We start from the raw sequence: 21,497 nt of genomic DNA on the forward strand, positions 1-21,497 counted from the left end.
TTTTCTGTATTTATTGTTTATTTTTTTACCAATGTTTAACATATTTGTTTGTTTGTTTATGTACGCACCTTTCACCAAGGCAAATTCCACAATTTGTAGTTATTGCGGCTTTTCTCATTCTGATTCAGAATGATATAGGCCTACTAAGTTAACTAAGTTACTATTATGGGTTAATATATTTTGTCATTACAACATTAAGTCTTTATTGATTTCATTGAATTTACCTGATGAAGGTCTAAGACCGAAACGTTGTATTTTCTAAATAAATAAATTATTGCTTGCGTAATGGTCAGTGTGCGGGACTTTTTCTAAGCTTCTGATCTCCCCGACAAAAGAGGTGTGCAAAACAGCTTTCCTACGTTTCCTATATAGTGGAAATGGGCTTTCATGCTGAGAACAGAATCAGACTAATGGTCCAGTGATGCTGCAGAATTCACTTTTTATGTTGTGATCGGTGTTGAATTTTAGAGGCAAACTGGTTAAAGATTGCCGCGTAGCCTAATATAGGCCTAAGTCAAGAAATAGGATATGTTTTCATTTTTTACATTTTGAAACGGTCACACTATAGCCTACCAATTACCTCTGCGTAACTGTGCGGTCTGTAATTCATAAACCACTTTAGATAAATCAGGGAAACTGTGTGTTAACCGAAACCCAAGAGTGGCCCCACCCTTTTTTTATCTGCATCAGGTGACACCCAATCAGAGCAGGGCTCCAGGGCTCGGGGCCGCGCCCAGCCTGTATCGGAACTCGTGGACGCCCAGCAGGTAAACGACAGGTGTCCTGCAATTGAAGTCGAACCACCCGGACCACGACTGTGAGCTCTAAAGACAAGTTTATTAAGGATTCACTGTTGCCGATGGAGTAAGAACAGGCGAGAACATTAATAATATGATACTTTTTTTTGTAAGAAGCTGAGTTTGTTCTCACATCAACTGCTTATCGGCTGTGAAGTTGGATGGAGTAATTGATATTTACATCGATCTGGTTTACTGTGTAGGGCGGCTGTGGGTTTTTGTGCACAATGGATTCAAGTATTACAAGGCGAACAGGAGTTGTACTACTTATTTTCACATTTTCAAGTTTTCTGCACGGCTCTAGAGGGAAAATCCCAACCCAACCAACCGGCGGCAGTGTCACGATTTTGCCCCCGGTTAACCTAGATAATGCCCCCCAGGCCTATCCAGAACCGGCAAAGGAAAATATGCCAGTGTTTACAATGAATTACCAAAGAATACAGTTACCATTTGAGATTACTCTTTGGGTTTTGCTGGCTTCATTCGCAAAGATTGGTGAGTAACAGTAACATATGCTGAAACTGGTGATTTTATTGATACTAAGATCAAATAGCTGATTATTTTATCAGTAGTCTAATAGGTGTGACCTTTTCATAGAACTAACTTTAGCCTACATCTCTTTTCTCAGGTTTCCATGTGTACCACAAGATCACCATCTGGGTGCCAGAGTCATGCCTTCTGATCAGCATTGGTCTGATAGTGGGTGGCATCATGTACTCTGTCCATGAGGAGCCCCCTGCTGTGCTCTCCAGAAATGTCTTCTTCCTCTACATGCTGCCCCCGATTGTCCTCGACTCGGGCTACTTCATGCCAACCAGGCCTTTCTTTGAGAACATCGGCACGGTCTGTTACAAATCGGCCACGGTTTCCTAAAACTGATTCAACATCTTGTTCTCGCATATAGACAATGTGACATTTTCTTTCTGTTTGCAGGTGTTATGGTTCGCAGTGGTGGGGACCCTGTGGAACAGCATCGGCATTGGCGTGTCTCTGTTTGCCATATGCCAGATTGAGGCGTTTGGTGTGCAGGACATCAACCTCCAGGAGAACCTGCTGTTTGCCACCATCATCTCGGCCGTGGACCCTGTGGCCGTACTGAGCGTGTTTGAGGACGTGTCTGTGAACGAGCAGCTCTACATCGTGGTGTTTGGAGAATGCCTCTTCAATGATGCTGTCACTGTGGTGAGTGGGCTGAGGCAGAGGCTATGAAAGTGACTTTTTGCAGGTTAGTGGGACAGTTGTTGTGAAACAGATGTGTCCACAGGCCTGAGCCGTGTATCTTAGGAAGCTTGCTGGCTCAGATACCGCCAAACCAATTTCTGAGGTCACTGTTGCATTTGATACTTTATTGATCCCCAAGGGGAAATTTGTCATATGGGAGGAGTACATACAGACCGCATCGCCTGGAGCTTGACTGAACCAAGCTCATGCTCAAATTCCTTCCCTCACTCTTTTCTTTTTGTGTTCAAATACACCCATCCAGCTACAATTACATGCTCTTAGCTTTGATGTTGCAACGCTTTTGTTTAGTTCACAGTAGTGGAGCTGATACAGAAAATGAGGGCAAACATTTACCCTGGAGACTGGGAAAGCCAAGGCATGGTCAGGACAGAGAGCTCTTTGTTGCAGAATTGCATCCATCAAACAAGATGTAATATTGCCAAAAGTAGAAATACTTTCGGTGAGAACTGCAGTCACTGGTTAGGTGGAAGGTGACAGTTGTAGGGGCCCAAATGGTGGAGAGGACCCATCAAACTTCAGTAGGATCCTATTATTAAAAAGTGGGATCCCAGAGTTTCTAGCTCCGCCCTTGAGTGTAAGTGCCAGGTTATGATGATTTGTATCATAACTTCAATATGCAAATTTAAAACGGGGAACTATTGTTGCCATACTCTCCATACATATCTGCTTTAATTAAATGTTAAAAAGGCTCCTGTTCGGCTTGTCTCTGATTTTTCAGTGGTTTGTTAACCGTTGTGTCTGACAGGCTCATCCCAGAACAGAAAAGTCGCTTTAAAGGATTGGTCAGTGATGTTCTATATTTTAAAAAAAATACACCAGCAAGCCACACTAGATGACATGTTTCTCCTGAAAATATAGCACCCCAAAATAAAGCTACAGTGCGCCGCTGTTATAGGAAATAATTTAGCCTTTAAAAAATTAAAGTAAAATGTATTTTGGAAAAAATTGGGGTGGGGGTAAGTGGCACAGGCAGGCTGGGGAATTTGAAAAGTATTGTGAGACGGTCTCTGGTTTTGGTCTTCTCATGGGATTTTTTTGACAAAGAAGAAAAAAATAGCATATCACCAGATGTATCCTTTAAATGAGCCATGTGCTAAGTATATTTACTTATTAATGACTTTGTCAACACTGTTTGTTGCTGGGAAACTTTATTCTGCATAGCAGCCAATTGCTACTAGTCACATGAAGACACTTCCTTGATCCAAATAAGATCCTAAAATGTTCCCTGCCAGTTAAACTGTGACTCAGATAGTCTCTGACCAACTTAAAGTAATCCTTAAAAGGGCTCTGTGGTATCCTGTCTTTGCCTCAGGTTTCACATAATTTCCAATATCTACAAATTTCTTGCTTTTTCTAAAAATGTACTTTTGATGGTCGCGGGCAGTCAGACAGCAGATTTTAAACAGTCCCATCATCATGAAAACAGCAGTGAGTTTGTGAGGTATCGGCGGAATACGAGGAAAAAGAACAAAGCCGGTTGCTCTGGCAAATTCTCTTTTTACCATGAGTCATTCAGCGCACTTGGTGAAATGGGATTATCAAATTGCAAACAGTGCAGAGTAAATATTTCAATAAATTACTGTTATCTGTAACATGTCATTAGAGGCCACAGCCCTTGACTCTACCTATGACTTCTCACAGGGATATGCGGGATGTTTGACTGTGTGGCTGCATGAGTGTTTCAGCATGTGTTCGTGCATGTTTACAGGTGTTGTACAACATGTTCAACTTTGTGGCGTTGATGCCAGAGGTGGAGCCAGTGGATGTTTTCCTCGGGGTGGGGAGGTTCTTTGTGGTGGGGCTCGGTGGGATGGGCTTCGGCATTGTGTTTGGCTTCGTGGCCGCCTTCACCACAAGATTCACCTTCAAGGTCCGAGAAATTGAGCCACTCTTCATATTCATGTACAGCTACCTGGCCTATCTGGTGGCCGAGCTCTTCAACATTTCGTCCATCATGGCGTGAGTAGATTTAAAAAAAAAAAAAAGAATCCATGGTAAAATATTGTAATGCTAGAAGAATACAGCAAAAACACATATGCAGTTTATGTTTTTCTGCAGCATTGTGACCTGTGCTCTCACCATGAAGTACTACGTGGAGGAAAATGTGTCCCAGCGTTCCTGCACAACCATCCGCCATGTTGTCAAGATGCTTGGCTCCATCTCAGAGACTCTCATCTTCTTTTTCCTGGGGGTCGTCACCATAACAACAGACCATGAGTGGAACTGGGGCTACATCCTGTTCACATTGCTGTTTGCTTTTCTATGGAGAGGTCTTGGTAAGGAGAAGACACGGGGTGTCAGCGTCATGTTGGAGGTCAGGTTTTGTTTGTCTTGGCGTCTTTCACTCTTGTTGCAGGATTAAAGTTACCCTGTGGAGCTTTTGACCTCTAGTATTGCTATGAAGCATGTTTTTACGAGTTTTTTTTAATGAACCCATTGGTTTCTAATCACAATTTGCAATAATGGACCAACAAAAGAAGGGAAGAAGAAGGCTGCTATTAAGCAAACATGGATGTAAACAGTGCTTGTCAGACTTCAAAGACACACAATGCATTTATGTAAATAACCCTGAAGCCTGCTAGAATATCAAAATAATGTATACAACTTTTAAGAGTAGCTAACCCCTCCTCTTAAAAACCATGTTTTTGTTGACATCTCCTTGCTGTAGTTATGTAACAAAGCACACTGAAACAGGCTTGATACTTTGAAACTGAGAGGGCAGAAAAACACGTTTTTTTCAGCCTGGTGTTATGTTGCTCTTTAAAGTGCTCATATTATGTTCATTTTCAGGTTCATAATTGTATTTAGAGGTTGTACCAGAATAGTTTTATGTTTAATTTTCTAAAAACACTATATTTTTGTTGTACTGCACATTGCTGCAGCTCCTCTTTTCTTTCTTTTCTGTGTGTTGAGCTCTCTGTCCAGCATAGCACTTCTGTTTCATCTTTGTTGGGAGTTGCACATGCTCAGTACCTAGGTAAGTACTGCTAGCTAATCAGAAGCAGAGTTTGAGGGCGTGCCATGCTAGCAGCTAGGCAAACCTTATAACATGTGTTACAAAGTGATGCACGTTTGTCACCAAAGTAAAGGCTGGACCACAATAGAGCTGTTTGGATCAGTTTGTGAACAGTGTTTTCTGTTGGAGATGGTAAGTCCCTTTGGGGTGGACTTTGAGCTTTTTCACTTTGTAAACCTATAACATGCACAAAAAGATATATAACGCAATAAAGGAAAGGGAAAAAGGCAAAACGCATAATATGAGCACTTTAAAGCTGCATTCATTGATCTATATGTGATTCTTTTGTTTATCACTTGGGGATGCAGAAAAGCTGTAAACACAACATATATTAGTTAGTGCAGCTTCAAATAACATCCTGACATTGTTCTTTCTTTCTTCCCAGGTGTCTTGGTGCTGACTCAGATCATTAACCCTTTCCGCACCATTCCATTTAACTTCAAAGATCAATTTGGTCTGGCCTACGGTGGTCTGCGAGGTGCAGTTTCCTTCGCCTTGGCCTTCACTCTTCCTGAAAACATTGTCCGCAAGCAGCTTTTCGTCACTGCCACTATTGCTATCATCCTATTCACTGTCTTTCTTCAGGTAAGGGGTGTCTGTGTATATTTTAAAACATTTAACAGCTTTTTTTGTGTGTGTTTGCTGAGAATCATTCATGTCTTTCTAACTTGTATAAGTGCATATGTATGTATGTATGTATGTATGTATGTGTGTTTTTTCTTAGTAGTAGAACTAGTTGAATCAAATAGAAAAATAGTCTCAGTCAGAGAGAAACAGACTGACGTCCTGTGTCATGATTTTCCTTGGAACACACCACATGATTTAAAGTCCAGATCAGAATTGATTTCATTATCTGATAAGTTGTGCAGGTTTTGGATGTAATAATCTTGCATTCCAACTCAATGTCAGACCAATGTCCGATTAAAATGTCATCTTTATCCACCAAAACAATCGGAAGCTGCTGCAATAAGGACTCTGGATTATGTACCTTCTACTTTAATTAATGCCCAATATTTTGAAAGTAATTTGAGATTTTAAAAGTCTTCAGTCTTTTTCTTTGTTCTGTTGAATCTGTGATCTTTCTTTCTCTCCTCCCCAGGGCATCAGTATTCGACCTTTGATTGAGTTAGTCAATGTCCGCAGAACCAACCGCAATCTTGACACTATCAACGTAGAGATTCACTGCAGGGTATGCTACAGATTGTAGATGTAAATGTGGTAGACGGATGTATGTTTTCTTGTGCAAAGTTTGTTAACAGGTCTCACTTTTCTCTCAGCTCATGGAGCATACAGTAGCTGGCATTGAGGACCTCTGTGGACAGTGGAGCCACTTTTACTGGAAGGACAAGTAAGAACGTCTCTCAAAAAGCCATTACCATATATAATTCAATTTCAATTCAATTTTATTTATAGTATCAAATCATAACAAGAGTTGTCTCAAGACACTTTACAGATAGAGTAGGTATAGACCACACTATAATTTACAAAGACCCAACAATTCTAGTAATTCCCCCAAGAGCAAGCATTTAGTGTGGGGAAACACTTCCTTTTAGGGAGAAACCTCGGACAGACCCAGGCTCTTGTTGGGCGGTGTATGACTATGCCGATCGGGGGTATGATGAACAGTGGCAATAATAGTCACAATAAAGATAATGGAACTATGACTAGAAATAGTAGTTGTAGTAGTTTATGGTGTAGCAGGGCACTGCAGGGCGTGCTTACACACCAACCAGACGGCCAACCGTTAACAGAAAAGCCAGTCGAAATGATCAGTCTCCCCGTGTTGGTCCAAAAAGTGCCACAGAACACGCCAAAAAGACGAGACGTAATACATCTCTATAACAGCAGGCGGCGCTAATCTGTATTGTTGCCCGGGAAATGAAAACCGGCAGGTGATTGGACGAACGCGTCACATGGGTTTGTTTTCTCTGGAAATTCAAAGCCAGACTGTCATGGCGGCCTTTCAGAATACGATCTCATATTGTACTAAAATAGTTCACTGAAACAGGTTTCTGAGAACATTTTAAGCGAGAAATAGGCCATGCAATTGCTGAATCTGTCTTCATTTCAGCTCAACTAAGGTCAGTTTAGAAGATTTTCCTCAGATTTTGAGAGACTCTAGTCACCTCATTCTGCTCCCCATTTCCGGGTGAGTCCAGACTGCCCTGCCGCTGACCGAACATGTCGGGTCGGCCAAAATGAACGCCAACAGCCCCCCAGACTGACGATGGCACGGGACACACCGAACAGACTCGCGTCACTGACCTCGATAATTGGCTAAGTGTGTCCCGGCTATTAAATGTGGTGACAGTGTCTGCCTCCCGAATACATATATAGTCAAGAGTAGCCTACAAAATGTACACATTACTCACTTAATCTTAAACTACTCACCGCTTCATATCGCTATGTTTGAAGATAAATAATCTGCAGTGAAACTGGAAGAAAGATGGCAGTTTCAGTTTCCTTCTTTGTTGTTTTGTTTGACAATCCTATTGTTCACTCCGTGACTGTGTGGGAATGTTGACTAATCACACTTGGTGTCGTGTTCAGCTTCCGCCATTCCGCCGACACGGATGTTTTTTTTTCTAAAGCTCTGATTTGTTTTACTTACCTCTTCTGAATATTTTACCCTCACAGTATTTGCATTACATGAATGCATTATATTACCACAATATTCTAGTAATTTGGTGTTTTGTTACAGAGTTACCCTGCTGCAGCTAAAAACTGCTTTTTGTGAAGACAATTTTCCATCTTTATTATGCTATTATACATTATTATATTATACTACATATGCTATTAACTTTGCACAATTCTATTGTTTATAGCTTTGAAAAAATATTCATTTTGTCATTGTTTTATTATTATTCATTAAAATGTCTTAATTCTTTTGTGAAAAATCCAAATTGGGTTGTAAATTTAGGTTTATGTCCACACTGTGGACTCAAAAAGATTGATGTCTGAGTGAGAATGTATTCATTTTGACTTTTTCTTACCAGAGGAAATTACTACTGTTACAAACGTATTTGGTTTGGAGTGTAGTTTCTGTGGGCATTTTAAACACTAACACATTTCAAATGAATTGCAGTAAGTTTTGACATTTTATATGTGACTGTACACACTTCCTCGTCCTTCTTTAATCTCCACTGTTTACACTACTCCCTTTATTCCATGCCTTTTTTTTTTCTCTCCAGTGTTTTTTCTCTTCCTTGTAGCTTTATTTACACACTCTTAATGGTTTTCCCGTGAGTTGGGTTCCTCATGAATGCAAATTTTACGTTGGATTAACTAAGCTTTAAGGGTGGGCGTTTGTTAATAATATCCATATTGGGTGAAAAGTGACAGTGTAACCCTTTTTCTACACAGCCCCTCAGCTTTAGGACAATCTAGCAGGACAATGATCCTAAACTTACAAAAACCCAACAGTCGGATGTCTTTGATCAAATCAGTCACGTGTCCTCAATCCCATTGATCATGCGTTTCATTACTGAAGATCAAACTTAATGCAAAAACAAGCAAGAAGTGCAGATGGCTGCATTACCAGGGAAGATATCAAGCATCCGCTGATGGATGTGGGTCAGAGGTTTCAGCCCATAAACCAACTGCAAAATATTATAAAATAAATAACTTACAAACATACTATATACTGTACAGTTTTACTATATACACAAAGTGAAGCATTAAAAAAAAAAAAAAAAAAATAACTATAACGTGTAAACGAGACAAGAAAGTTGGAATAAAAAAGTTTAAAAAATTACACTCAAACATATATAACATTTGATATGATCATACTAAGAAGTATTGTTTGTGTAGCCAGAGCCTAATATAGTTTATTATTTTGTGTAATAGACCTTGATTGTAATTAAAAACGCATCATTGAGCCACACCGGTAGTGCCGGGTGTCATGTTCCTTCATTAGGAACGCACTGTTGGTTTTGATCTCAGATATCTCAGTTTAACACAAGCTGCCCATCCTAACCAATGTAATCCTTTTTCTGTCCATGTCAGATTTTTGAAGTTTAACAATCAAATCCTGCGGAAAATCCTGATCCGAGACAACCGGGCCGAGTCTAGTATTGTGGCGCTGTACAAGAGGCTGGAATTGCAGAACGCCATGGAGATCCTGGACAATGTGTCTGGAGACATCAGCGCTACTCCGTCCATCGTCTCTCTCTAGTATGAAACCTTCATCATGTCTCTCTGTTTCTGGGACGATCACACTACCTCCTTACTGTCTGTTCAGATCAAAGGGATTAAAGAAAGTAATCTGTTTTCATCTGTCTTTTAGTGATGAAAAGAAAAGTTCTGCTAAGCCCAAGAAGAATTTCCTGGCTACTGACGTGAAGAACATGCATGACATCCTGTCCAAGAACATGTACAAGATCAGGCAACGGGTGAGATATGAAATCTTCTTGCAGAATAACAGCTGTGTGCATTCTGCTTTTTTTCCCTATTCCCTTCTTCTCTTATCAAACATCACAGTGGTGGAAAGTAACAAAGTATTCAAGTACCATATTTCAGTACAGGACTTTAACATGTATAAGAGCATTTTTACATTGTTTTCTTGGTACCTTTACTTAAGTAAAGGATCTGACTAGTTCTTCCACCATTGATGCAGCAGTGCCACTACAGCTAACACCGACAATATCCAAACATTACAGCTACACTGCTCCCAGAGGCACTGTTTGACTGAGTAAAGGCCAAAAGCTACCCCTACTCTTCATGCATTTGCATGTAGCTGTTGTTGTAGTAAACTTTCACCTGCTTACAGAACATACAGCAGTGTCTTGCTTGTCTCACATATGCTCCACTACAAAGCTAAAAAAAACTCTAAAAGGAAGCCACATGCATCTCTTTTTCCCAAACACAGTAGTTGTAATATCCTCTGTTTTTTACATGAAAAGGAAGTAGAAGCTTGAAAAGACAAGAGCACCGTGTAAATAATTTTTTCATTTTTTGTGATATGTACAACAGAGCTCCAAACAGACACATGGACCTTTTCAGGTCAGACAGGTGTGGCCAGTTTTGGTTGAGTAATCTGAGCTTTAAAGAATGTGTTTGTGTGTTTTAGTTGAGGTTACCTTGAAGTGAAATCATTGTGGCAGCCTGTAGGCTCACACTTGTAAATTTACTACAGATGGACACGTCCTAAATAGTGGAAGCTGTGAACTGGAAGCATCTAATTTGCTGTGTTATGTTGTATCTTGTACTTTTTTGTTCTCTTTAACTAGACGGTGTCATACACAAATAAGCATGCCCTGCCCAACGACAGCCATAGCAGAGAGATATTGATGAGACGCCACACCAGCATCCGCCGCAGCCTCCGACCTGGCAGCTTTCAGTCATCGGTAAGTAAGAAAGCTCTGTACCTGGGGCTGGTTTTGACTTTAGGTATTACATGAGTCTTGCTACAAACAGTACGTTCTCAGCGTCTTAGTTAGAAGTAAGGAAGTGAGAGCAGAGTTGAACCTTGTGAGAAACATGTTACTTATCTTTCAAAGTGTTCCAAATTAAACATGGGGTTCACTTTCTTTATCCCATCTCTCATTCATTATTCTCTTGCCATTTTTTCACTCAGCAGTTATATTCCCATATTTTATTGTCAGGTGGTGCCCAAATACTTCTCTCTTCCTGCTGGGAAAAGTCTGGACACAAAATATCCTCCCAGGAGGCAAAGCTATACAGGTACGCTTCTCAAACTACTTTTAACCACTAAACATGCATTTTCTCCCTTTTGTGTCCCTTTTAAGTAGATTTAAAGTTTGAATAATCATCGTAAACACAAGATTCACTTAATCGTTTTCTTTCCAGAGCTTTTAGACTGCACCTCAGTCTTTTTCAAAAATGGAACTTGCTCTGGTGTTTGCGTATCAGCTTGTTCTAGCTCTTCATTTAAGCTGCAGTATATGATGCTCACACTGAGTGAAATATTGTTTTTAGTCATGCTAGCAGTGTGGCTCTTGGGATGGCAACTGGCCAATGAAATTTTGTACAAACATTTATGTATCTGCACAAGATGCATTTTAATGTTTGTGATTCCCTGACTTTTCCTCCAGCATCATCATCAGGTCAACTTTTCTTTAGTTTATGTTGTAAAGCTTATATAACTGCAAAACTAATGACCTTCCCATTCACCTCAGCTGTACTCTTACCATGCTGACTTTGCATTTAGATCAAAGCTGTGCATAAGTACAGCCTTACAGATGTTAGCACCATTCCAGCTGTCCTGTGTATTATTTGATACACCTTTCCAAAAAATCATCTTTAGTATCTTTTGGAACTTTGAGAACTCCACTAGAAATTGAAATAAAAGTTATGTAGATTTGAACGTTTGGCTGCACAACATAAGTTTGTCACGACTAATCAGCAGCAGGTTAGCGAGTTTTACCAGGTAAAATTTCCTCATTCATCAAGGACCTTTTTCAGTGTTACTTACATGCCATTGTGTGATTACATAATTCCATTTACTAAAAGTTTCCGTACAATTTTACTATTTTCTTCACCTGTCCCAGATGATCGGGAAACAATGTCAGAGGTGGTCTACCACTCCAAACCCTCTCGGTTTGGCCAGCCAGCACGCTCCTCTTCCAGAGCCATGATGCCTCTACGCAGGCTGGACACCCTAACGGAGGCATCCTCTGTTAACCTGCTGGATGAAAGCACAGGGGAGGAGAGAGGCAGGTCAAGGCGTGGCACGTCCAGGACAAACTCCTCCTCCAGTGATTCTCACATTCCTGCTCATCACCGTCCATTTCACTCCTCCGTTGAAAATGACAGCAGTTCAGCTTATAACATTAGAAGTGGACGTCATGAAGTGGAAGAGGAGCAGCAACAGCAGCCTCCACCTCCAGCCTGGGTTGCTACACCCAGAGACAACACAGCAAAAAACCCTCTTCTCAGACAGCCTCAGTGGAACCCCAAGAAGATGTAAATGTTGGTTCTAATAAATGAAATGTTCTCAAGGAGCATCAGGATCTTTACATACGACTGTTTTTTTTTTTTTTTTTTTTTTACTGTTTAAAGACCAAGTAAATTAACACTGGAGATCCATTCATTACTTATTAGAGGTGACTCACCCTCCAAAATGAGCCAAAAGGACAGTCATATCTTGGTATCAGAAGCACAGTGCACTATAATGAAGGAACTGTATATCAACTCTCAACAGTTAATCATTCTGACAATTTTATCTGTGCAGTTCACACCAATGCGATTTTCATTGTTTTATCTTCCCATAGAATTTTTAAAGACAATGTAATTTAAATGATTTTATTTGAATAATTATTTCTTTGTCCTCAGATGTAAATATTTAAAATGTTTGTACTCTTGTATTGTCTATTGTGTGTGACAGGTGTATGATTGTGGATACAAGTTTTTTTTTTTTTTTATATAGGCCATATACGTTTAACATTAGAAACTATTGCTGTGCAGTACAAAGTACTTCTGGGACTACACTGATGGACCTCTCAAATCCCACTTGGCTGCCCCCTTTATTATTTTCTTTTTCTGTAACAAATTTCCGATGTTGTTGAAAGCTGTTATCAAGCATTCTTAATACAACCATGGATACAATGCATGTTTTGAAATGTGGCACTGAAGGCACCAGCAAGAGAAGATGCAACATCCAAACTGCAGCATTGATTTCAGTGTTTCATATACAACTCAAAAGTCATGACTCTCATACAAAACCTTGTTTATTCCTGCAAGTTGACTTTTGGCATGAATCTGCCATGCACTTCATGGGTCACTGACATCTTTACATAACTGTATAAAATGTTCCTTAACCAGGGGGAATATGTTTTTTTTTTTTTTTTTAAGTAGTGATCAGAAACAAACAAAAAAAACTTACTTAAAATCTCCATTTAAACATATCCTTAAATAAATGAACACATCTCTGTAACTATAAAATTCAAGAGTCAGAAACAAAACAAACATTTGCTCATATACCACCGTACGAACCATTTTGGATGCAGTGCATTTGGAGGAACAACTGGCATTGAGGTACAATGTGTTAAACTAATTATGGCTAACTAGGCTATTTGTAAACTACAACAGTGTGATCTACCTTGGGGTGGTGAGGCAGCCCGATTTCCCCAAAGCAACTACAGGTTCAGCTCATTTATGAATGTGTGAAGCATTACTGCCTGAAATGTGAAACGAGGATCATCTTTGTCTTGTATTTTGGTGAAGCAGTAGAAGTTATTTTAACTTGTAGTGTATTATCAGTAACTGCAGGGAGTTTGAACAATATAGTGGTTAGAAGATTACTTTAAAATTAAAAGTGTGCAGGGTTTCTAAGCTGTCCCAAGTAGTATGTGCCATCACAAGACCCTTATGTTTTTGTCTGATCAAACTTCAGCACAGGGGGAAGCAGATTAAACTTCTCAGCCCCAAATTCACATCAGTGACGGCGTGAGTTTTGAGACCGCTCCTCCATAGAGAATGGCTGCAGTGCTGGTGGTGACGAGCCATTTTAAACCTGTGAGGTCGTATCTACAGATACGATTAGCACAGGCATTGGGCAGGACATTTTGTTCCCACTATGAGTCTGCTGTTCATCTTCACAGCTGGCCTCCTACAAATAAAAGCACTTCTCTGTGTGGAAGTTTTGCATCGCTTTAAAATAAATTCAGTTACTCAGAGTTTGGCTTTTATTGTCATCCCCCTCCTGTCCCATTTAGGGATCCTGATGAGCAGTAAACAGACAGCTGCAAGGGCTAAGACCACTCCCAGACTGGGGGGACCACAAGGGCTGAACTCCTGGGCCAGACCAGAGAGGAGAGGGGCCAGGACTCGACCAACGGCTGTAACTGACTGCCCGGCTCCGATCAGAGTCCCACTGGCCTGGACCCCTCCTCTCTGCAGCTCCAGGTCTGTGATACATGTCCGTCCAATAGTGGTGGAAATGGCAAAGAAGGTGGAGGTAAGCAGCACCTGCGACACACTGGGAGCTGCAGCGTACAGGAAAATGAGCAAACCGGTAAGCACTGTGGAGTGAAGCAGAAGAGCAGGCATGTTGTTTCCATACAGCTGGGTGACGGGCCCCACCAGGAACCCAGCCAGGGCCCCTAAGGTGCTGCTGTAGCTGATCAAATAACCCGTCACCTTTGGTTTAAGTGAGAAACGCTCCTCCATTGCCAGGGAGAAGTTACTGTAGTAAAGCATGATAGCTATAGCCATCAGAAGACGCACCAGGAAGAGGTCCCACATGTCAGAGGAGGCCACCATGTGGATCTTGGAGCCCACTGAGGACAACTGTCTCCAGGCAGGCTGGAGCAGAGATACCTCCCTCCACCTGAGACCACCTACGTGCTTCCCTGGAGCTATGGAGCCTGGGTCAGTGTCTGCTGCCAACACTGGGGGGTGAGTACTTGCATTAGAGCCATTGCGAACCGACTTACTGCAGTTTTTGTCATTACAACCTTTACTTGTGTCATTGCTTGAGTTAGTGTCATTACGGTGAATTAGCGTCTCACTCCATGGTAGCATCCACACAAGCCCTGGAATGATAAACACATAATGTTTGATAAATATTTGAAATACTATTGAATCATCATCATTATTTCTCTCCATTTCCCACCCACCTGCATTGGTAAGGAAGATGACTGCACAGGTAAAGGAGGAGGTATAAAAGCCGCCTTCGTGCTCCGTGAGGTAGCCCCCCACCACAGGTCCCAGGATGAAGCCAACACTGGAGGCTGCATTAAAGTGTCCCATCACTAGAGGGCGCTCTGACTCAGACACCAGGTCAGACAGCAGGGCTCTGCAGATGGACAAGGAGTGCTTGAACAGCCCTGAGACAGAAAACAGTCAATGCACGGTGAGAATGAGAAGGTGACTGATCATGCCTACTCTAGATAGTCTAGATAGTCATGATTTTATTTTACCCAAGAGCAAAGAAACAGAGTACATCTGTAACGGTGGTGGGTCTTTTTTCTAAGTTAACCCCCAAGCGAAAATGAATCAGGTAGGTATGTACACCATAGTATATAACTTTATTTTACCAAAAGAAGTGAGTTGTAGTAAAGTCCTTTTTAAGTCCACAAGACCATCAAACAACGCAACAATGCATTGATCCCACTTGGGAATTAAGCCTTTTCCAAAGTATTCAATTTAACTGTAACTATCTACTTTTTACAGTTTCAAAATACTTATTGGTGCATTTAGAAACAAAGTATGGTTAGGGAAGGAAATATGCGACATAAGGGCAAATATTCTGATTTGGATCAATCATAAAATTATTTTAAAAGATGCTTAGTTTATTCTGTTAAGCAGTATTTAATGAACATTTGAAAATATTGTGAAAATACAGATCTATTGACGTCCATAGACGTTTTTCACAGCACAAATTTTGACTTGTCATAGGAGAAAAAGCACAGGTGTAACTAATAACATTACAATGAAAAGCTAAATGGAATTTAGCCATCATTTGATTTTTTGTATTTACACCTGTGATTTTCTTTCTGTGACATGTCAAAATGTCTTCAGTTAAAAAGTTTCAGTGTAGTTTGGGACTCACCCACAGGAATCCGTGCAAGAACAAACAAAGCGATGCTGGTGGACATTCCTAGCAGGCCGTAGCCGAGAGCGCTCAGGAGCAGGCAGGTCAGCAGAGAGTACCGCCGTCCCACCACATCACTCCAGCTGCCCTGCCAATCACACACAGGAAATGACACACAACCACAAACAAAAGTCAAAACTAAATTTCCCATTCACTAAAATAAAAAAGATACTTAGAAGAGAGATTATGGATCTTTATACAGTCCTGTGAAACAGGGTGGGGTTGATGCCTAAACTTCAATCCTAATGCATTGATCTGGGATTAATGACAAATCACAACAAATGGAGACGAACAGAGAAAAGTATCTCTGTACACAAGTAGTGTATGGAGATAATAAAATGAAGCAGGAATCCCAAAACTCCTTTCCTCTTAACCATGCAGCTGTTCATATAAGCCTTTATTAGATTATCACACACACACACACACACACACACACACACACACACACACACACACACAAAAATGAAATAATGAAATTAGGACCAATTGAGTTTGCTGTGTACTGGGTGTAGCCTGGTGGGATTATTATAGAGACCCAGCTGTTCACGTGTCCTTACGTTTAAAAGTATTTAGCCATTCTTCACACGGGAACAAACAGATGACTGCTTATCGGTTTAATTTGTCCCATGACCCCTGAAAATTAAACCAATTTTCAGGAGCTGTGGGCGGCAGGAGAAAGACGTGGAAAGCTAAGAATCCTGCGTTAGATGCCATGCTTATTGTAGAGTACTGTGCATTTTTTGAGTAACAGCTTGGACATGGTTTTAATCATCAAAGCTTTGATTTTTCATCCAAAAGGTATAGATAAAAAATCTCCTTAGTGACCAGTCAGGGGGTGTCAATGGGTAAAAAATGCATTTCTGTGTGAGGCCACAGGAGTTGTATACAAAAAGAGTGATATGTGCTAACTAGGAGTACTGTAGCTTGTGTGTGGATGTGCAGATACTGGGTGAATTGTGCAACCACAACCAACCTAAAACAGCCAGTGTTTATTGTTTTCATGAAATACCAGAGATGACATGGAATGCAACCGCTTTGGCCACTAACTGTGAGCATGCCTTGTCAATGAGAAAGGCTGAATGGAGCTTAGAGACAGAGACTTTTCAGAGAGAAACAAAGTCAATACTTACAACTATTGTGCTTGAGAAGAGCTGTAAGATCCCATATGTAGAGCCTGCAACAGTTTCATAATAGTTTTATTCACATTTGTAATATAAGATCTATACATAATCTATACACAGAGCATACACCATGTGTTCAGATGCAACAATCAAAATACCTACAATTACAGCACTTTTTCGATGATTTTGTATCATCAATTTAACACATTCAAATTACTTGTTTTGTCCAACCAAGGGTCCAAAACTATGGTGGCCCTTAGAGCTCAACTCACTGCAATGTAAGAAAATGCATGCAAATGACAAACTTATTGTTTCAGCACTGATTTACTGTTGGAAACATATACTACGGTATGTTGTGCACAATGCAATTGTTTTGTTAGCAGTTGTGTGTCCTTATGACAATCATTCCCTCCAAAAATAAAAATGTTGATTATTTGCCTCACTGCTGGCGTTAACTCTGGCAAGCAGACAAATATTTGATCACAAGACTTGAGAGCATGTCAGCTAGCTGCCTAATTAAGCTATGATAAATATATTTACCTACAATACCAGCCACAGTGGGACTTGCTCCAAGAGCTTTCACATGATGGCTCAGCAGCGGGATGATCATGCTCACCCCAAACAAGTCCTTAAGAAGAAAGAATTAAGGAATGAGCCCAGAGGTATCCAGCTGTTATCATTATCAGGATTTTATCAGAAACCTCTGAACAGAAGGAAACATTTACATATAAGTGTGTTTAAGGATAGTTGCAGCAGCCTCAGAATCTCATCGCCCATCCTGTTTTTCTGCAGTGCTGAGATCAGTGCAGCAGCTCTTGCCAAACTCTTGATTGAAGTCACACAGCAGTTCATACAGTGTTCTAACACTACTCGTTACACTAATTGCTTAACGTTCAGTAGCATTACTGTCCCCGGCAAGTTTTTGTCTACCAAAAATCTGAGCAGCCTGGATTCTTTTAGTCACCTTTAATCAGATGATCATTTAGCCAGATATGCAGACTGAAATGTAAAGCTAGTTCTCTGAAGAATGACTGCTTTGCCATGTCCTTAAATTCAAGGACGCATCGGTCCACACACACATACAGTATTTTACTGACAGTGATGCTTTTAAGAGGCGGCCCTCAACACACTCCGAGGTGTCAAAACAACCTGCTTTGTTCTATAACATCTCAAGTAGCTGCACACTGGATTCATTTAGGGTGACATTTTTCAAAATATACACACCATATGTATGCATATAACATTCATTTATTTTTATTTTGAGTGGTCAGAAAGTATTTTTGATGCATCTTTAAGAAGAACACATTTTCGAAAATGCCACAACAGCACCATGTGCGTATGCTCCTCTAAGCTGAGTTTATACTGGCCTTGCACTTTTTAAATAATCATTACATTACACTGTGCAATACATGATGTTCCTGATGTCTGCAGTCAAACCTGTTATATGGTAACAGTAGCTATTACAGATGAAGAAGAAATGTGTCTCTGCAGATATCAGATTTAACTTTAAACACGAAATCGTTTTAAGACTAGACATGCATTTTTACAAACCATGCTTGAAGATTTAATATCTTACTACAGGTAAGTATGACCGGTCCGTGTTTTAGGGGTTTGTGCAAGCAAGGGTATTATTTAGGTAAAGGGAATATAAGCTATAACACGCTGTTGAAGACATCAATACATCCTGACAATATGTAAAGGTAACAGACTTACACTTCTAAGACCTCCTTTTTACATCAAGACCACAAAAGTATTACAGTATAAAGGCCATGGTGACTCTTTCAACTGATGTGCTAATTTACAGTTTAAACAGGGTTTTTGTGTATTCTGTATCCAATATTTTTAATGTGGAATATTGTTGTTTTTGTTTAATTCATATAATTTATTTTTGAAAAAATACTTTTTTGAGAAATATCAGTATTATTTCTATAATGACTCATGGTTTTACATCACCTGCAAACACCTTGAGGACGCCTTGGTCAATGTTTGTACAGTTTGAACAAGAAGGAAGTGTCTGATCTCTATTGTGAAATTGTTATGAAAACATGACCTGACAGTTCACTCAGTCAAGTCTCAGTTAGTTACTCACCATGAAGCCCACCACATAGATACATTGTATAATCCTCGTCCGTCCTCTTGGTTTCTGAAATAAAGGGCTACATTTCTGGATGTTCATCGTCCCGCTGTGACAGCACGGCTACAGCCAAAGCGGAAGCGCTCATCCGCTCGACTGTAAATTATCCAAACACACAGGGAACGCCTCAGTCCCCGGCGGGTCTCTCACATGCAGAGGGTGATGAGAAACTGCTCGATTTTAACCGTCGGCACAAATGTGTCAGGTGTAAAAAGCGGCGGGTTTTAAAGAGATAGTATACGTTCTGCGATGGAGCTGACTGTTCGAGTAGTGGTTAATTTCTCAGGCGTTGAACTGCAGTGTTGTTCGGTCTGACTCCCCCCGCAGCTGCTCTGACAGTTGGTATCGTCCGTTGACATCACAGACCTGAATCGAGAAATTCTTATTCATAAACAGATGACATTTTGTATTACATTCTGGAAAAGCTTTGAAAATGATATGTTATCTAAAACAAAACATACAATCACACTTGAGGGGAAACATGTTATTATCTATTTTGAATGTAAAGATAGAAAGTTATGTAATATTGTAAATCTCTTTATTTTATTAGGTAAGTTCCATATCCATAAGAAAATGTTTTCCAGATCAACACCATGCTTCAAACTTTTCCAGGTTGAATTTGACATGTAGGCTACTTTGAGTCTCTTAAGTTGGTATCCAATAAGAAAGCTATCTTAATATCTGATGTCTACTCAGGTTTGTTTGATTAAGAGCTCTTGCTGTCTATATCATTAACGTTTAAAGTTTGAAAGTCTCTCACCTTTGTACCTTTGTATAGTTTTATTTGTTTCTGTTTATTTTATTACTTTCATACTTACTTTCATATTATATATATATATATATATATATATATATATATATATATATTATATTTATGTATAACTTTATTTGATTACGAACTGTGTTGACTGAATATTTGTAAACTATATTCTGAAATAAATAATACAAATATATATGCATAAACAGATGAGGGAAAAAAAATCATAAACACATATTATTTGTTATTTTATTTTTTCTTCATTTTCCGGTTTAAAATATGATACTCATTTATTATATATCTTACATAACAAATTAATAATCTTCCTCACAGTTGAATATTTTCCCAACCTCTTTATATTTTGTTTTCAGCTGTTAGACTTAATGATATTGCAGTTACTTTTCCACCACCTGCTGGACAAACTGAGGCATTCAACACATTACAAACGGCATTTTAAGGAGGATTTCTACAGTAATGTCGTGGCCACAGTGCTGCCACAGACTATATTTCTGGTTTACAACAAAAGTACTGTAACACATTTAGGCTTACAGTATACAAACATTATACACATGCAGCATTTAAACAGTTGTATAACAATACCACAACTACTCAAGTTTACATTATGTGAGTCCATACTGGATGATGAAATGCAATAGAGTTAAAACTACAGCAAACTGAATTTAAAATAATACTGCAATGATGAAAATCACCTAATCACAAGAATCCAATGATTCTGGAAATGCTATATTACTATTATTTCATGATTATTTTACCTGTAGAATATGAAGAGTGTGATGATTAGTCCAGTTCTGAGTCCTTTTAGATCAGAGTAATTGTGCTGTAATTGTGACAAGAATGTGTACGAAAGTGTTTCACTTTGAAGAGCTCAAGCAACCTCTTAACTCAAGACTGGGTCTGTGTGAAGAAGATAACCTTTAAAAGTCTAAATTACATTCTTATAAGATATTAATAAAAGTCCTAAACATAAAGGGAGGTACTTTGTGATACTGATAACATACTTAATCAGCAATCCTTATCACTTAAACTATTTGCCACCTTGAAATGCATGAATGAATATATAAATGAATATATTTTTATTATTGTGTCATGCATAGGCCTATATAAAATATGCCCAGCCCACACAAGCTTACAAGACACCATTACCTAGGACAAAGAACCAGATGCCAAAGTAACCACATACCCTAAACAAATAAACCTTCTAGTCTTTTTTGCCAAGCTTTAGAAACAAAACTACAAAACTAAACAATAATTCACTCTGAAATGAAGTGGAGTAGAGGTATAAAGTAGCATTAAATACTCAAGCAGTACAAGTGCCTCAAAATTGTACTTAAGTTAGTGTACGTAGTTACTTACAGTGGATATAACACACACACACACACACACACACACACACACACACACACACACACACACACACACACACTACAGAACAGTGGATGTGGGTGGAGTACTACTGAGGATAGCCTGGGTCACATCAGTGTGTAAATTTGCCAGTGTCTATATGTAGGCTCACTGCTAAATGTGCCCCTAAGATGCTAATAAACAAGTGTTTCCCCTCAGCTCACACTGACTGTTACTAACCACAACCAGATCAGATTTTAAACTTCTTTGTTTTAGGTTATACTGTAAACATTTATTGAAATACTACTTAAATAACTTCAGTTTAAGTAACAAAACTTTAATTTATGTGGCATTAGCTAAATTACCGTATGATTAAATGGAATACTGTCTTTTGTTGTCAAGACCACAAAAGTATTACAGTAAAGGCCCTGGTGACTTTTTGAACTGATGTGCTAATTTACAGTTTAAACAGGGTTTTTGTGTATTCTCTATCCAATATTTTTAATGTGGAAT

The 21,497-nt window shown here is 39.6% G+C and overlaps 2 protein-coding genes across 2 annotated transcripts; one reads left to right on the top strand and one right to left on the bottom strand.

The window, feature by feature from the left end:
* The first annotated feature begins 726 nt into the window (after positions 1-726).
* slc9a2 (solute carrier family 9 member 2) lies at positions 727-12,850 on the top strand. Its single transcript, XM_028591081.1, has 13 exons — positions 727-1,292; positions 1,426-1,640; positions 1,731-1,979; positions 3,748-3,998; positions 4,098-4,315; positions 5,441-5,640; positions 6,155-6,244; positions 6,333-6,403; positions 9,061-9,228; positions 9,341-9,446; positions 10,284-10,400; positions 10,659-10,737; positions 11,565-12,850. Exons 1-13 carry the CDS (start codon positions 1,025-1,027, stop codon positions 11,981-11,983), a joined length of 2,451 nt encoding a protein of 816 aa, XP_028446882.1. The 5' UTR covers positions 727-1,024; the 3' UTR covers positions 11,984-12,850.
* Positions 12,726-19,168, bottom strand: mfsd9 (major facilitator superfamily domain containing 9). Its single transcript, XM_028591082.1, has 6 exons — positions 18,821-19,168; positions 17,272-17,359; positions 16,741-16,784; positions 15,569-15,698; positions 14,634-14,843; positions 12,726-14,549 (listed from the first exon to the last, which is right to left on the bottom strand). The coding sequence occupies exons 1-6, from the start codon at positions 18,905-18,907 to the stop codon at positions 13,687-13,689; spliced, it is 1,422 nt and encodes a 473-aa protein (XP_028446883.1). The 5' UTR covers positions 18,908-19,168; the 3' UTR covers positions 12,726-13,686.
* Positions 19,169-21,497: the final 2,329 nt, after the last annotated feature.

The sequence above is a fragment of the Perca flavescens genome, chromosome 11, assembly GCF_004354835.1.
Source record: "Perca flavescens isolate YP-PL-M2 chromosome 11, PFLA_1.0, whole genome shotgun sequence".
Lineage (NCBI taxonomy): Eukaryota > Metazoa > Chordata > Actinopteri > Perciformes > Percidae > Perca > Perca flavescens.

What these genes read in the sequence shown, in the direction of transcription:
- slc9a2 (XM_028591081.1), top strand. Translation starts at nt 1,025, where the DNA reads ATGGATTCAAGTATTACAAGGCGAACAGGAGTTGTACTACTTATTTTC. An exon ending in GGCTTCATTCGCAAAGATTG is followed by an intron (nt 1,293 to 1,425) that starts GTGAGTAACAGT and finishes CTCTTTTCTCAG; the next exon opens with GTTTCCATGTGTACCACAAG. An exon ending in TCAATGATGCTGTCACTGTG is followed by an intron (nt 1,980 to 3,747) that starts GTGAGTGGGCTG and finishes GCATGTTTACAG; the next exon opens with GTGTTGTACAACATGTTCAA.
- mfsd9 (XM_028591082.1), bottom strand. Translation starts at nt 18,907, where the DNA reads ATGAACATCCAGAAATGTAGCCCTTTATTTCAGAAACCAAGAGGACGG. An exon ending in TCTTCTCAAGCACAATAGTT is followed by an intron (nt 15,699 to 16,740) that starts GTAAGTATTGAC and finishes TGTGATTGGCAG; the next exon opens with GGCAGCTGGAGTGATGTGGT. An exon ending in CATCTTCCTTACCAATGCAG is followed by an intron (nt 14,550 to 14,633) that starts GTGGGTGGGAAA and finishes TTATCATTCCAG; the next exon opens with GGCTTGTGTGGATGCTACCA.